Here is a 16,009-nt window from a genome sequence, read left to right on the forward strand (position 1 = left end):
ACCCTTAGTCACCTGTCCCCTATTCCGGCTGTGAAGGACTACCGCAGCCTCCCTGCTCCATTCTGTCCTTAGGTTTAAGACTGCTTTTATTTTGGGACCATCAAGCACAGGGCACCTACTTAAGGGGATTGGAATGAGAGTGCCCACCAGCACCTGATCAGTCCATTCACCTGCAGTTTATTATTACAGCTCTTTAAATAGACCTTTAGTTCTGGAAGGATTTGTCCAAATGCGTGGCAAGTGAGAAAGAAGGGTGGAAAGTGGTAATACTAGGTGACCTGAACGCTTGAGTGGGTGATGGGACAGTTGAAAATGTGGTTGATAGATATGGAGTGCCAGGAAGAAATGAGAGTGGGAAGAAATTGATTGAGTTATGTGTGGAAAAAGAGTGGGCGATTGCAAATATGTGTTTAAAAAGAGGGACGTGAATCAGTGTACTTTTGTTAGAGTGGATGGTGGTAATACGGTGGACAGAGCACTGATGGATTATATGGTGGTTCTTTCTCTTTCTCTTTCTCTTTCTCTTTCTCTTTCTCTTTCTCTTTCTCTTTCTCTTTCTCTTTCTCTTTCTCTTTCACTTAGTCTTTCTTTCTCTTTTAACCCCCCCAAATGTGTCTTTTTCTTTTCTCTTTCTTCTTCTCTTTGTCTTGCTCTTTCTCTCCTAGTCCTTTTATTCTCTCCCTCTCTCTCTCTCTCTTTCTCTCTTTTGTCCCTTTAAATCTGATTTTCTCCTTTCTCTTTATCCTTTATCACTCTCTCTCTCTCTTTCTGTCTTTCTCTGTCTCTCTTTCTCTCTCTCTCCCAGTTTCTTCTCTCTTTCTCCTTCTCCCTCTTTTGCTCTCTGTCTCTTTTTCTTCGTATCTCTTTCCCGCTTTGTCACTTTCTCTCCTTCCCTCTTTTTATCCCTCTTTTTTCTCCCCCTCCCCACTCTCTCTCTTTCTCTCTTAATCTGTCTTTCTCTTCCTCCTCCCCTCTTTTTTTCTGACACTTTTTCTGTTTCTGCCTCTTCTTTATTTTTCCCCAGTCCTTCTCTTTTTTTCTTCACTCTCTCTTTCTCTCTATCTCTTTTTTCTTTCTGGCTCTTTTTCTCGTTCTTTCCTTTTCACTCTCTATCCCGCTCTTTTCTCTTCATTCCTCTTTTTTCTTTGTCTTTCTCTCTCTATAACTCTCTCTCTCTTCTTTCTTTCTTTTTCAATCCCTCCCCCTCTATCTCTGTTTTTTTTCTGTTACTCTTTTTTTCGCTCTTTTCTTTCTCTCTCCTTTCCCCCCCATATATATATACTGGACTGTCTCAGAAAATTAGAATATTGTGATAAAGTTCTTTATTTTCTGTAATGCAATTAAAAAAACAAAAATGTCATACATTCTGGATTCATTACACATCAACTGAACTATTTCAAGCCTTTTATTATTTGAATATTGCTGATTTTGGCTTACAGCTGAAAAAAACTCAAAAATCATATTTTAAAATATTAGAATACTTCCTCAGACCAAGTAAAAAAATAATTTTATAACAGCAAAACTAAATCAAACATTTGAAAATGTCCATTGATGCACTTAGTACTTGGTTGGGAATCCTTTTGCACGGATTACTGCATCAATCTGGCGTGGCATGGAGGCAATCAGCCTGTGGCATTGCTGAGGTGTTATTGATGCCCAGGATGCTTCGATAGCGGCCTTCAGCTCATTTGCATTTGTAGGTCTGGTGTCTTTCATCTTCTTCTTAACTATACCCCACAAATTCTCGGTGGGGTTCAGGTCAGGGGAATTAGCGGGCCAATCAAGGACAGTGATGCCATGGTCAGTGCACCAGTTACTGGTGGTTTTGGCACTGTGGGCAGGTGCCAGATCATGCTGGAAAATGAAATACTCATCTCCATAGAGCTTTTCAGCAGATGGAAGCATGTAGTGCTCTAAAATCTCTTGGTACACAGTTGCATTTACTCTGGACTTGATGAAACACAGTGGACCAACACCAGCAGCTGACATGGCTCCCAAACCATTGCTGACTGTGGGAACTTCACACTGGATTTCAAGCAACTTGGATTTTGCTCCTCTCCAGCCTTTCTCCAGACTCTGGCGCCTTGACTCCCAAATGAAATTCAAAACTTGCTTTCGTCTGAAAAGAGGACTTTGGACCACTCTGCAACTGTCCAGTGCTTCTTCTCCATAGCCCAAGTCAGACGCTTCTTCCGTTGTCTTGAGTTCAGAAGTGGCTTGACCATGGGAATACGGCTATTGTAGCCCATTTCCCGGACACGTCTGTGAACTGTGGCTTTTGATACCTGGACTCCAGCTTCAGCCCACTGTCTTTGAAGCTCCCCCAAATTCTGGAAGCGGCTCTTCGTCACAATTTTGTTAAGGCTGCGGTCATCTCTCTTGGTTGTGCAGCGTTTCCGGCCACATTTTTCCCTTCCAACAGACTTTTTGTGGATATGCTTTGAAACTGCACTCTGTGAACAGCCTGCTCTTTGAGAATTTTCCTTTTGTGTCTTACCCTCCTGATGGAGGGTATCAATGATGGTCCTCTGGACAGCAGTCTTCCCCATACTTGTGATTTAGTTTACTGAACCAAGCTGAGTGTTTTTAAGGCTCAGGAAACCCTCGCAAGGTGTTTCGAGTTAATTAGATGATTCAGGTGATTATTTAAATAGCCTACTTGTATACTTTTTCATGATATTCTAATATTTTGAGATAGGATTTTTGAGTTTTCTTAAGCTGTAAGCCAAATTCAGCAATATTCAAATAATAAAAGGCTTGAAATAGTTCAGTTGATGTGTAATGAATCCAGAATGTATGACATTTTTGTTTTTTTAATTGCATTACAGAAAATAAAGAACTTTATCACAATATTCTAATTTTCTGAGACAGTCCAGTATATATATATATATATATATATATATATATATATATATATATATATATATATATATATATATATATATATATATATATATATATATATATATATATATATATCGCTCTCTTTTCTCTTTTTCAAAAAAATAGGACTTGACTATTTTTCTTTCCTCCTTTCTTTCTTTCTTTCTTTCTTTCCTTTTTTCTTTCTTTCCTTCTTTTGTATCTCCTTTTTCTGTTACTCTCTCACTCTCTCTCTCTCTCTTTCTTTCTCTCTCTCTCTCTCTCTCTCTGTCTCTCTCTCTCTCTCTCTCTTTCTCTCTCTCTCTCTCTCTATCTTTCTCTTTCTCTCTCCTCTTTCTCTCTCTCTCTCTCTCTCTCTCTCTCTCTCTCTCTCTGTGTCTCTCTCTCTCCCTTTCTCTCTCGTGCTCTATCTCTCTCTCTCTCCCTCTCCACTGTTTCTTTTTATTCTAATTTACTAGTCCAGCCAACATGAGAGTTTATTTTCTACCATGTGGGGCTAAAATGAGTTGGACACGCCTGAGTTATCATTTCAAAGTGGTTGTCAATTGACACTGTCTAAAGACCCCACCGATATTTGTCTAAGGATGCCTGGTTCCCTCTACTGGTAGCTTTTACTTTGAACAAGGCTGATCAACCGGAAGCTTTGACCGTTCTTCCCTGTGAGGAAAGTATTGAGCTTGTCGATTGCCCTGTGCGTCAGTTGGTCCTGAAGCGCATCTGAGCCGCTCCAGTTTTTTTCCCAATCAGAGCTGGCACCCTCAGACTAAAATAAGACCGGATCCCCCCCCCGGACCAGAACCCCAAGACCAGATCCCTCGCAGAGCGGACCCCCAAACCCTTTTGCGAGGATGAACCCCCAGTGCGCCCGCTGCGGGAAGGTTGTTTACCCGACGGAGAAAGTCAGCTGCCTGGACAAGGTGAACACTTTTTTAAAAATTGTTTTGTTCTGTTTGGATCCCTTATCCACCTCCCTGTGGTGTGTCCTGGGCAACTACAGCCTGGTGGTCCCCATCCCTCTCAAGGGCCAACACATGTTTCCATTTACGATATTTATATATATATATAAATATATATATATCTTCTCATTTATTTATTCCTTTTTTGCAGGTTTGTTTTAGTCGAAGAGTTAAAAGTGAAGAAAACACGCACTATAATTTATATGACATTGTTCAAAATAGTTTGACTATACTTTTAATGATTTATATTTAAAACTAAAGTTTTTACCCATTTATAGTATAATCTTATTTGCATTTGATATTTATGATCCAACGACTCATTTTCTCCTTTTATATTTTATTCGTTTATAAAATATACAGTATGTTTATCATATTATATTGATGCATTCGTATACTAAATGATTCTTTTTGATTAATACAAAACGTATTTATTTGTATTTGAATCCTATTTACAAACTTTATGTTTTAAATACATATTTTTTGTTAAAATCCACTCACTTTTTTTCTTTGATTTTTTTTTAGTAGTTTTTAAAAAAATAATTTAAGTGATTCTTTTTAATTAATACAAAAAAGTATTATTTATATTTAAATCTTGTTCATAAGCTTCAACTTATAAATATAAATATTCCTACATTAAGAACCACAATTTTTCTCTTTTTATTTCTTGAGTAGATTTTATAGATGCATTGAAATATTAAGTGATTATTTGAATGACTAATAAACATATATATATATATATATATATATATATCTCATCTCATCTCATCTCATCTCATCCCATCAGCTGCACCGTTTATCCTCAGTAGGGTCGCGGGGGTGCTGGAGCCCATCCCAGCAATCATCGGGCAGTGGGCAGGGGACACCCTGAACTGGTTGCCAGCCAATCGCAGCATATATATATATAAATATATATATATATATATATATATGTATATATATATATATATATATATATATATATATATATATATATATATATATATATATATATATATATATATATATATATATATATGTATATATGAATATTAATGTAAATGTGTAGTGTAATGAAAGGCGCCTTCAATTTCAATGAAATGTTATCATTATTAATCTAGATTTTTGGAGTGGGTAAGATTGTTTTTTCCCCAATTGCTTATTCATAAAAATACTATATTTTCTTATATTATACATTATATAATGTATATTAATTTATATGCATTTAGAGTCGCGAAATGCAGTTATTATTAATTTACTTTTTTAACAAATATTACCCAAGGTAAAAATGAAATGTGTATTTCAAATGAAAAGCTCCATGTTAGCATAATAAATGAATGACATTTGACATGTGTATGTTTTTTTATACAAAGTAACACACGTACTGATAACCTAAAAATATTGCCTATCACGTATTCTTCATCCTACGTATTCTTGATATCTCCAGTATCTTTTGGCTTCTCCCTGTAGCATCACTGCAAGTGAATTAATATATTACAAAAACAAAACAGTTTTGTAAGGCACTAAGTCAGTCGTTATTTACAAAGCAAACAAGATTCCGAGCGAATGAAGAAAGAAAAAGTTATTGTAGGAAAGAGTTCAGCCAAAAGCATATCCAAATTTTCATGAACCAATAGCAGAGCAGCATTCTATATGACAATGCCCAATAGCAAACGGGCATATGTGTGAGGTAACTGTACATAAAAAAAGTTTGAATTCATTCACAAGTATCATTTCCATGGTATTTTTGCATCTCCCTTTAGTATCATTACTAGTCTTGGGCCTCATATCCCTACATTTTTAGGCATGTACATTTTTTCTTTTGTGTATCGTAAGATTGGAAAAATGCTGTAGAGAGGGGTAAAATGACATATTATTCCACATTTTCAAGTGAAAATGTCGCAATGTGGGTTCTATAGTACTATTGTACTACACTACCTAATACACTATGCCCTAGTGGTCAAACGACTGCAGTACCAATTTCCTCCATACTATTTCTCTTTTTGTTGGAGCAAATTAATAAAATACTTAATTTGTCAAGGGCTTTGAGTGTGTTTTTTTTTTAATCTTGAATATCACATACATAAATGATGCCAATGAATTATTAAAGCTCGTCAAGCGTATTATGCGGGCGGCGTCGGATGACAAAAGCAAACCGGGAATTGTAATTACAAACCTTTGCCACCGGGGGCAACAGCCAGTCAGCCCAAGACACACCACAGGAAAATGGTGCTCCTTTGTGGTTGAGGGATTCAACCAGCCAACCAACCCTATACTGTATTATACAAGTATAATGTCCCTGCGTTGCTGGACTTGGTTGCCGGACTTGATGTTGCCAGGCATGGCGTCACCGAGCATTCTACCCGAGCGAGATTGTTGGGGCCGTGGTTTGTTGAAAAAGCGCCAGGGAGCCACTAGGGTGTGCCAAAGAGCAGTATGACCGAAAGCAGCTCCAGAGCCGCTTGTACACGGAAGCAGATGTTTATCAATTTTGTTGTTTTATTGCGGTTGAAAGGAAAATTAGCTAAACACACTCCCAGAGGCCTAAAGTACATTTGTATAAATTTTCACGAAAATCGATTCAGCCGTTTCGCCACCCAGACACTACATAAGAACACACACACACTCAAATCAAAACAAGATTTATAGAGAAAAAACTTGGATATTTGTTTTTCTTGCATGAAATTTGATGAATATTTTGATACATAAAATAAATACAAAATTTAAAAAATCTAGTACAGAAAAGATTAGCAGTCCATTTGAATGTTAGCCTTTGGTGCAGTACAGGTACGCTAGGGACAAAACAACCTTTTTTATTAGTAATACATTATTTGTCATTATCTATATATATAACATATAAATGACTTTTTATTATTATAAGTACTTTATTTAGCACTATATCGATTATAATTACAGAAAAATGTTGCTAGAAATTGAGATGTTCAGGATCAGTATCACCTTTATTATTATTTTATTATTCCAACAAAATTACGGTTGCACTCCTATTGGCAAAATATACAATATAAAGACTAATATGAAGAAAAATATAAAGTATTCACCTCTAATATAAAGCATTCAAATCTAAAATAAAAACTATACACAACCAGGCTATTGCAGTTAGAACCAGGATATTGCACTTAAACCAAGCCTAACATGACAACTGAATTACCTTACATTTACACAATATTATGGAAATGAAGGAAGTGAAAATAAATTAAACAATACAATGCTAAAAATCATGTTAAGGTCCACTCATTTTCTCTTTAAACACAGTTAGCACAGTTAGAGACTGGGGACAAAGTATTTTACTTTATTTACCACTATGTAAATTGTAATTATAGAAAGATGCAAACATATTTTGAATAGTTAGCCTTAAGCGCAATACATTTGAAGGTACACGGGGGACAAAACAAGATTTTTTTATACATACTTTATTGACCACTATATAAATTATAACGACAGAAAAATGTAACAAGCTATTTAAATGCTAACCTTAAAGGACACTGGAGACAAAACATCATTTTTATTAGTACTACTGTATTCACCATTATCCATCCATCCATTATCTGCACCGCTTATCCTCAGTAGGGTCACGGGGCTGCTGGAGCCCATCCCAGCTACTTTTGGGTAGTGGGCAGGGGACACCCTGAACTGGTTGCCAGCCAGTCGCAGGGCACACAGGGACAGACAATTCGCTCGCTAATACACACCTAGGGACAATTTTGGACCTGCCAATTAACCTGACATGTATGTTTTTGGAATGTGGGAGGAAACTGGAGTGCCCGGAAGAAACCCACGCAAGCACGGGGAGAACATGCAAACTCCGCACAGGAGTTTGGCTACCTTTTTAAATGTTTGCCTTAGGTCTATACATATGAAGGGACACTGGGGTCAATTTTTATAAAAGTATAAGTATTTATATATATTATCATTTTATATATATATATATATATATATAACAAACTCACCTGGTCCGTGAACACTGCATCTCTGGTTAAGAGGGCACAGCAGCGCCTGTACTTCCTGCGGAGGATGAGGAGAGCCCACCTGCCCCCACCATCCCTCATCACATTCTACAGGGGCACCATAGAGAGTATCCTGACCAGCTGTATCTCTGTGTGGTGTGGAGGCTGCAGCGCTACCGACTGGGGTAGTGTGAGGAGGGTAACGAGGACAGCGGAGAAAATAATCGGGACTACACTTCCCTCCATTCAGGACATTGGCCAGAAGCGCTGCTTATCCCATGCTAAGAACATTACCGGGGACCCCTCTCACCCCCATCATGGACTATTCACTCTGCTAGCCTCTGGGAAGAGGTACTGCAGTGTGCGGTGCAGGACCACCAGGCTCCGCAATAGTCTAGTCCCCCTGGCCATTAGACTGTTAAATGGTCAATCTAACATATAGTTAACTTAAATCTAAACGGCTGCTAATTTGACTTTTGCACTAGTGGCAGTTTTTTTATAGCTTGCCACTCCTTGCACATTTGATCTCTGCACTATTGTTACTTACAGTGTTATTACTTACAGTGTTATTGTTTACAATATAATGGTACTGTGTACCTGACTTGTTAACCTGACTGCCCATCTTGCACATCTGGTTAGCGTCTCTTCTTGCACTATCGGCACTATGGTAAATAACACAATACAGCTTTATTTATATCTGTACACTGAAGGACACTGAGGGAAACTGTGGGAGTCAGATCCATCGACATTTCGTTCTGTATACACGTGTACTAGAATGACAATAAAGTAGATCTGAATCTGAATCTGAATCTGAATATATATATATTTCCAACATATTTTTGGGCCGATAAATAAACCTGACGTTTGTGGCTCATGGGGCATAGTTTGACCACACCTGTTCTAATCTTTTATTGTGTGTGTAGAGCTGGCACAAAGGTTGCTTCCACTGCGATGTTTGCAAGATGACCCTCAATATGAAGAACTACAAAGGTTATGATAAGAAGCCGTACTGCAACGCGTGAGTATTTATATTTATTCTGCGCTCTTTTCCGAACAATTGTCTGCTTCTTTAAGCCCCGCCCACTTGGCAATTGTGAGGTCAGCGCTTTATTCAGAGCGGCATCCTGCTACATTGTTTGTGCATCAAAAATGGACGCGGAATCATGTAGGCGGGTCCGGGGATTTATACGACCTATGAGATCATGCACTCTGAAAAAATGAATAATAGAATTTTGGAGGATTCATTTGTTCAAAACAATCCCGTTTTGGGAGGGGCTTTAAACTATAGGATGTAACTTAGAGTTCCCTCATTCATCACAGTCAATTTGGAACATAACCTCTTACGATCTGCAAAAATCTGCATTTTAAACATGCAGTCTACCAGCCCCCCTCGCAGTAATAGTCGACCAGGGATAATAGATCGCAGCTGCGCGTGTGCTGTTAATTTTAGGCGTAAAGAACACAAAAATGGGCGCCACGCGTGACACAAATTTGGTCTGTTGGCCCCCCCCTCAGCAATAGTAAACTGAGGATAATTATATTGCGGTCAAAACAGTGCCCTTTACTTTTTGGTTGCCATAACGGCAAAAAAGAGCCGCCTGATCCGATCAAAATGCGCTCTGCCAGCTCCCATTCTCAGCACCAATCAACCGGTGATAACAGATTATGGCCAAAACAATAAAGTTCATTTTATCTGTGACCCAATGGCTTTGCAACTGACAAAAGTGCCTTTAGTCAGTTATCGCTTGCAGCAAGTATGAGATTGGTGGTAATGAATTGCAGCCCCCACAAGTGCAGTTCATTTTAGGCAAGAAAAAAAAAGAGCCGCTAGGTCTAAGAAAGGTCTGCTCTGCCAGGCCCTGCTTGCAGCAATATGGAATTGGGGATAACGGATTGTGACCTTACGGGTGCAGTTCATTTTAGATGCAAAAACCAATACAAATAAGAAGCCACCATGCCTGAAGAAAGTGCATTTTGTAGGTCCCCGGTCAAAGCAAAATGGAATTGCGGATAGCGGATCAAGGACTCAACCGTGTATATCATTTTAGGTGGGCCAGGACAGGACGCATCCCCAAAAAAGTACCTTCTTCTGGTCCCCGCTTGCAGCAATAATCAACTTGGAATAATGCATTATGGCCACAACAATGCATTTCATTTTAGCCAGGCCAAAAAGGAACACCTTCCGACAAAAGTGTCTTCTGCTGGTCCTAGCTCACAGCAATATTGAATTTTAAAGAATCGCAGCTGCACAAGTGCAGTTAATGTTCGGCTTAAAAAAACTGTGAAAAAAGAGCTGCCTGGCCTGAAAAAAAAAAAGCTTAGCAGGTCCTCGCTCGCATTAAAATGTGAGTGGGGATAATTGATTGGTGGCTGCACGAGTGCCGTTCATTTTAGGCGAAATAACAATTAAAGAAAAACATTTTAAGGATCAACAAAAGTTCGCTCTATTGGTTCCCGCTCTGAGAACTAAGCGTTTGGGGATAATGGGTAGCAGCCTCACAAGTGCAGTTCATGTTTGATGTACAGAAAAAAAGGGAAAAAAGAGCCACAAGGCCCGACTGCTCGCAGCAGTATGCCATCCTGAAGAATGACTCGCAGAATATTTTTCAACCGGTATAAATGCAGATCATTTCATTTTCATTTCATTATGCAAGGAATTACAGTATTATTATTCCATAATTTAGACATTATCCCAAGACATCCTTCACCACTGTGGCCGACACGCCGGAGAACCTGCGACTGAGACAGCAGAGCCAGCTTCAGAGTCAGGTGTGAAAAAAGGAGGACCAATCCTGTCAACTGTTATCATCAAGTGACCTGGTGTAACAATGCCCCTTCCGCCAGGTGCAATACAAGAAAGATTGGGAAGAGAGCAAAGGACGGGGCTTCAGTTTGCTGTCCGACACACCCGAAATGCAACGTCTGCGTCGCACTCAGGAGCACATCAGTAACGTACGTAAAACCCACTTGCAAAAGTCTCCACACCCTCCTGGAAATCATGTGCTTCCCTGGCCTCGGTTTTTGTGTGAATGTGAACGAATGAATGAGGTGCACTTTTGTCAGTGAGCATGCACATAACGCAATTATTCAACAGTGAAGACATTTTGGAGGTGATGACATCACCAGAGTGGGCGAAGCATGCAATTGTAAGTGAATTTTTTTGTTTGGTTCTAAACAACGTGCACGTTAGCATCAAGATAACATGCTAAAATGAGAGGACTGTCAAATGTGTTTTTAATGCATTTGTTGCATTCACTTAGCTTTTTTCATAGAAATAAATGTGAGTTATTAGTATTTTTCTTGGGAAATAATGCAAAGATTCAAAATATAGTCTTCCCTCGCTATTTCGCGGTTTGGCTTGGTGTATTGGGTATTTTATCACATTAGTAATGCGCACTTTTTTGGATCCTGGTGGCTCAGGGGTCGGCAGAGCTCTTTTGTTTCAGTTTAGGATGGAAGTGTAACATTGTGGCCCGCTTAGAATGAACTCCACTGTATTTGGTGCAATCCATTATTCCCTCTTCACTGTTGCTGAGAGAAGGGGTGGAGAGTAGAGGCATGTTCTTTTCAGTTCGGGACAGAGGAAAGCAGGGTATTTTGGCCCTTGGCCATTGCCACATGCCAAAATATGTTTTGCACCATTGTGGATGTGAACAATTTTCCCCGGTCGACCGCTGTGAGCGGGGGCTGCAAGTTTTTTTGGTTCAGGGCAAAGAGAGGGTACCATGATGCCTGCGTGCCATTATGGCCCGTCTATTGGACACTTTTTTTGGGGGAAAAAGAAAAAGCGCTCCATTGTGGCCCACCTAAAACAAACTGCACATTTTTGGCTGCAATCCATTATTATCTATTATTGTTTCAAGCAGGGGCCGGCAAGCGCATGTTTTTTCAGTTCAGGCCAAAGAAAGGTTGCCGTTATATCTCTCATGCCGTTGTAACCCACCTATAATGAACTGTTTTGGCTACAATCCATTAAACCAAGTCGACAGTTGCTGAGGGAGAACATTTGTAGTGTGCTCATTTTTGCCATTCTTTTTTCTAAAATAAACTGCACTCATGCGGCTGTGATCCATTATCTGCAGTCGACTATTGCTGAGAGATTCTGATTCAAATTAACTGCGATAAAAGAGAGATGATAGTATATTGTTCTTGATTCACGGGAATTCACCTGATAACTCCGAAAAGCGAGGGACTACTGTACCACAACTATCAATTCTAACAACGTAACCACAATCCAAAGACGATCAAATGCTTTTTTTCCCTTTTTTTTGCGCTCCGGCTGTGCTGCGAACTCCGAACTCGCCATGAAGAGGCGGAAAAGGAGGAAAAAGAGGAGGAAGCGGCGTGGGAGGACGAGGAAGGAGGAGATAGCCTGACGTTACGTAAGCTTTGTTTGCGCTTGTGCAGATGAAAGATGTCGCTCACTCGCTCTTCATGTTCTCCGCTGTTGCGTAATCATAGGCTGAATAAATCATTCATCCTCAAAATTGAAAGTCATTCCCCGTTTGGGATTTTGGGGAATTGTTTGAGCCCCTGACAACTTTAAACGATTAAAGTGGGAAGTTAGGACTCGTACAGTAGACCCCCGGGATACAGCGAAACAACATCACTAACCAAAAATTCATACTTTAAGGCTTTTTTTGAGTTTGACATGTTACGTTTCTAAAATGCCTGTCCGCGATTGACAAACGTCATAGAATTCTGGTTTTCTATTGCTTCGCCTTACGGCATTATGAAAATACAGATATGCTGAAGATATTTTGAACTTCCTCCTACGATGCCTTTTTGTTTGTCTGCAATACAATACTGTAGTTCTTTTTTAATGTATTTATTTGCTAAAAAAACGTTGGCTGAGATGTTAAAGGGAGAAGCAAAAATGTGATAACCATGGAAACGAAGCTTGCTATCATTGAGAAATATCAAGATGGCACACAAATTGCTAAGGAAAATGGCCGAAACAAATCGAACCATCGGAAGATCATTGATAATTATAGTGGTATTTCCCGACTAGTTTTTTAAAATTAATTTCCGTAATAGTATTTCTTTAGTATTTCTTAGATTTTTGTAGTGTTTCTGTTGTAGATTTTCTGTATTATAGTGTTGCTATAGTAGTGTTTCTGTAGTAATTTGTAGTGTTGCCATAGTAGTGTGTTTGTAAAAGTATTTCAGTATTTCTGCAGTAATATTCTTTGTAGGATTTCTGGAGAAGTATTTTTGTAGTATTTCTTAGTAGTTTTTAGTGTTACTGCAGTAGTGTTTTTGTAGTATTAATGAACCTTTATTTTTTTCCAGAATGAAAAAAAAAATATATATAAGGGTCCTGTTTTAGCATTAAGATTGTTATTTCAAGCACTAAGATAGTTAAAATAGTTTGTAATATTGTAGTTAAAAACTATTTTTTTTAGTAGTAGTACTTTTTTTACGATTATATAGTCATCATACTTTGACTATTTTCCTGATGTGCCGGATGTAGCCCGCGGGCTCTAGTTTGCCTACCGCTTCCCTAATTAATAATATCAGGTAAATAAATATATAGTGAAATTGCCTCCTAAACGACTTTTGTTCTATATCTCAGCTAAACCCTAGCCTGTAAGAGATATCACAACTCTACTGAAAAGACCGCTAAAATAATTTAGCTAAACAGATTTACCTAATAGGTTCCCCACAAATTATAACTCCATAGAAAAACCTTAAATACTTATATTATAGTTTAGCTAAACCATATCTAAACTTTAACTAGGTGAAAAATATATAATTCTACTGTCAAAGAATGCTAATCTAATTTAGCTTCATAGTTGGACAAAATGCTAGCTTGCCAAAAAACTAAATCTAGTGACAAAGGCCGGTAATCTCGAGTTTAGCTTCAGTCTTTCGCTTCAATTGCATTACATAGGACACAATATTCCAAAAAAGATTTATCATTGGCTAAATTAGCTTCCTATTTTAACTAAATGTTAATATGCAAAAAAAACCGATACCTTAACTGACAAACAATGCAAAACGTATTTAGTTTCATATCTTAACAAAATGTTAGCTTGCCAAAAGAACTCTATGGCTCTGTTGACAAAGACAACTAAGCTACTTTAGCTCTGCAGATAAGCTAAACGTTGGCTGGTCTGATACAAACTTGTTTCAATTGCATTTCTGAGGACAAAGAGAGCTGCACCGAGGGTGAGTGGTTAGCGCATCCGCAGCACAGTTTTGGGGTCATCGGTTAAAATCCAGCTACAAGCCCTTCTGTACGGAGTTTACATGTTTTCCCTGTGCTTGCGTGGGTTTCTTCCGACATTCTAAAAACATGCATGTCAGGTTGATTGGCTGGTTCCAATTGTCGCTAGGTGTGAATGAGCGAGTGAGTTGTCCGTCTCTGTGTGCCCTGCGACTGGCTGGCAACCAGTTTAGGGTGTCCCCTACCCACTGCCCAGAAATGGCTTGGATGGGCTCCAGCACCCTCGCGACCCAACTGAGGTTAAGCGGTGTAGATAAAGGATGGATGGATGGATGGAGGACAAAAAAAAGTATAATAACAACTATTTTTGTAAATCGGAAACTAATCCCAATTTGAGAAATGTTTTAACATATTTTGCTAACTAGATAGCGTGCAACCAACGTGCAGTGTTTTAGAGATATTGTGGAACAATTCATTAATGATGTCCTCCAGACTTGGCAAAGAGCATCCCATGATCATTGCAGCTAACTAAAGTGCCTCAAAAAATTGTCTATATCAAGTAACATGATAGGACGTATACTCGACACACTCAGGTTTAGTCAGGTGACAGATGGCCCTGCGTCCAATGTGGGGCCACCATCTGACGCTAAAATTCGGTTCCAGACCACATGCAGCAATTTGGGCAAAGGAAAATGCCTTTTTAAGCTTATGAACGCTACCATTATTTTCGTTGACGTGGCAAGGTTAGCTCAAGGTCGATGAATCTGTCCTATTAAGAAAAATGAAGCCATTCTTTTCAGGTTACGCCACCTGGAAATTAAAAAAGAAAAAAACAATAGAAGGTGACGCTGCTGATAAGATGAAGTGGAGAGCTAAATGTGGCCTTCGTATGCGATAAGACGAACCCGTGACACTGAAATCCCGACTGTCCTGGGACTGGACCCGACCCCCAAGACGCTCAGATGCTAGCTGGAGCTGACAAAGTCCGGATCTAGCAAATATCTGAGCACCCCAAAGAAGATCAGGTGATTTTATTTGGCAGAAACGCATTTTAACTTGATTTTGGCTTTGACTCACAAAAGAACAGCTAAGCTAATTTGGCTAAACTTCTTTGTTTTATACCTTAGCCAAACTTTAATTTGTCAAAGAAATAGATTAATCTACTGACAAAGAAGGCTAAGCATATTTAGCTGAATAGTTTAACTGAATGTTAGCTTGACCTAGATGGTAATCTAGTTCCATCATAAAGTTTGGCTAAATTTTAACTTGTCCTCCCCCCAAAAAAAGAAATGACTCGCTCTGTCCAAATAACTGTATCTCTGATGACAAAGAATGCTAAGCTAATTTCGCTTCATAGTTTAACCAAATGTTATTGTGCCAGAAAATTTACTCGACTAACAAAGACAGCTAAACTACTTTTGTTTCATATCTTAGCTCAGCCTTAACCACATTACAGTGGGGCCTCGTTACTTCGCGGTTCGACGTTCGCGGGTTCAGAGCTTCGCGGGCCTAAAAAATAATAATAATAAAATAAAATAATTTTAAAAAAATAAATTTTTTATTTTTTATTTTATTTTATTTTTTAAGCATTTTTGAAGGGGCGTCGCTACTTCGTCGTTCCATAATCGTGGGTTCAGAGCTTCGCGGGTCCAAAAAATAATAATAATAAAATAGGATAATAAAAAAAAAAAATAATATATATATATATATATATATATATATATATATATATATATATATATATATATATATATATATATATATATATATATATATATATATATATATATATATATACATTATATTTTTTTTTAAGCATTTTTGAAGGGGCGTCGCTACTTTGCAGATTTTCACTTTTCGTGGGTTGTTTTGGTTCCCATTAACCGCGATAACTGAGGTCCCACTGTAATCCCTTTATTACTCTACTAAGACAACTAAGCTAAATTAGGTTTCTGTATTAATTTATTCAATAAAAGAAAATATTGTCGTGATTCGAACAGAACTCCAGTTTAAAAAATAGTAGTAATAGTAATAGTTATAATAATAATAGTAGTAATAAA

The 16,009-nt window shown here is 38.3% G+C and overlaps 2 protein-coding genes across 4 annotated transcripts in view; both read left to right on the plus strand.

Moving 5' to 3' along the window:
- Nucleotides 1–3,497: 3,497 nt before the first annotated feature.
- Nucleotides 3,498–10,989, plus strand: LOC148348200 (LIM zinc-binding domain-containing Nebulette-like). The gene is made up of 4 exons (XM_088322821.1): nucleotides 3,498–3,800; nucleotides 8,704–8,798; nucleotides 10,465–10,549; nucleotides 10,625–10,989. The coding sequence occupies exons 1-4, from the start codon at nucleotides 3,732–3,734 to the stop codon at nucleotides 10,844–10,846; spliced, it is 471 nt and encodes a 156-aa protein (XP_088178947.1). The 5' UTR covers nucleotides 3,498–3,731; the 3' UTR covers nucleotides 10,847–10,989.
- A 778-nt stretch (nucleotides 10,990–11,767) lies between these two features.
- LOC148348201 (uncharacterized) overlaps nucleotides 11,768–16,009 on the plus strand; it is a 67,849-nt gene continuing 63,607 nt past the window's right edge. The window contains exon 1 of one of the 3 annotated variants that reach the window (XM_088322818.1): nucleotides 11,768–12,162. The gene's annotated coding sequence lies outside the window, so the exon portion shown is untranslated. Of the gene's footprint in view, nucleotides 12,163–14,236; nucleotides 14,975–16,009 lie in introns of those variants that run through there. The other 2 variants (XR_015847746.1, XM_088322820.1) reach the window with 2 other exon arrangements.

Source organism: Urocampus carinirostris, chromosome 18 (genome assembly GCF_059441175.1).
Source record: "Urocampus carinirostris isolate Australia breed hairy pipefish chromosome 18, RoL_Ucar_1.0, whole genome shotgun sequence".
NCBI lineage: Eukaryota > Metazoa > Chordata > Actinopteri > Syngnathiformes > Syngnathidae > Urocampus > Urocampus carinirostris.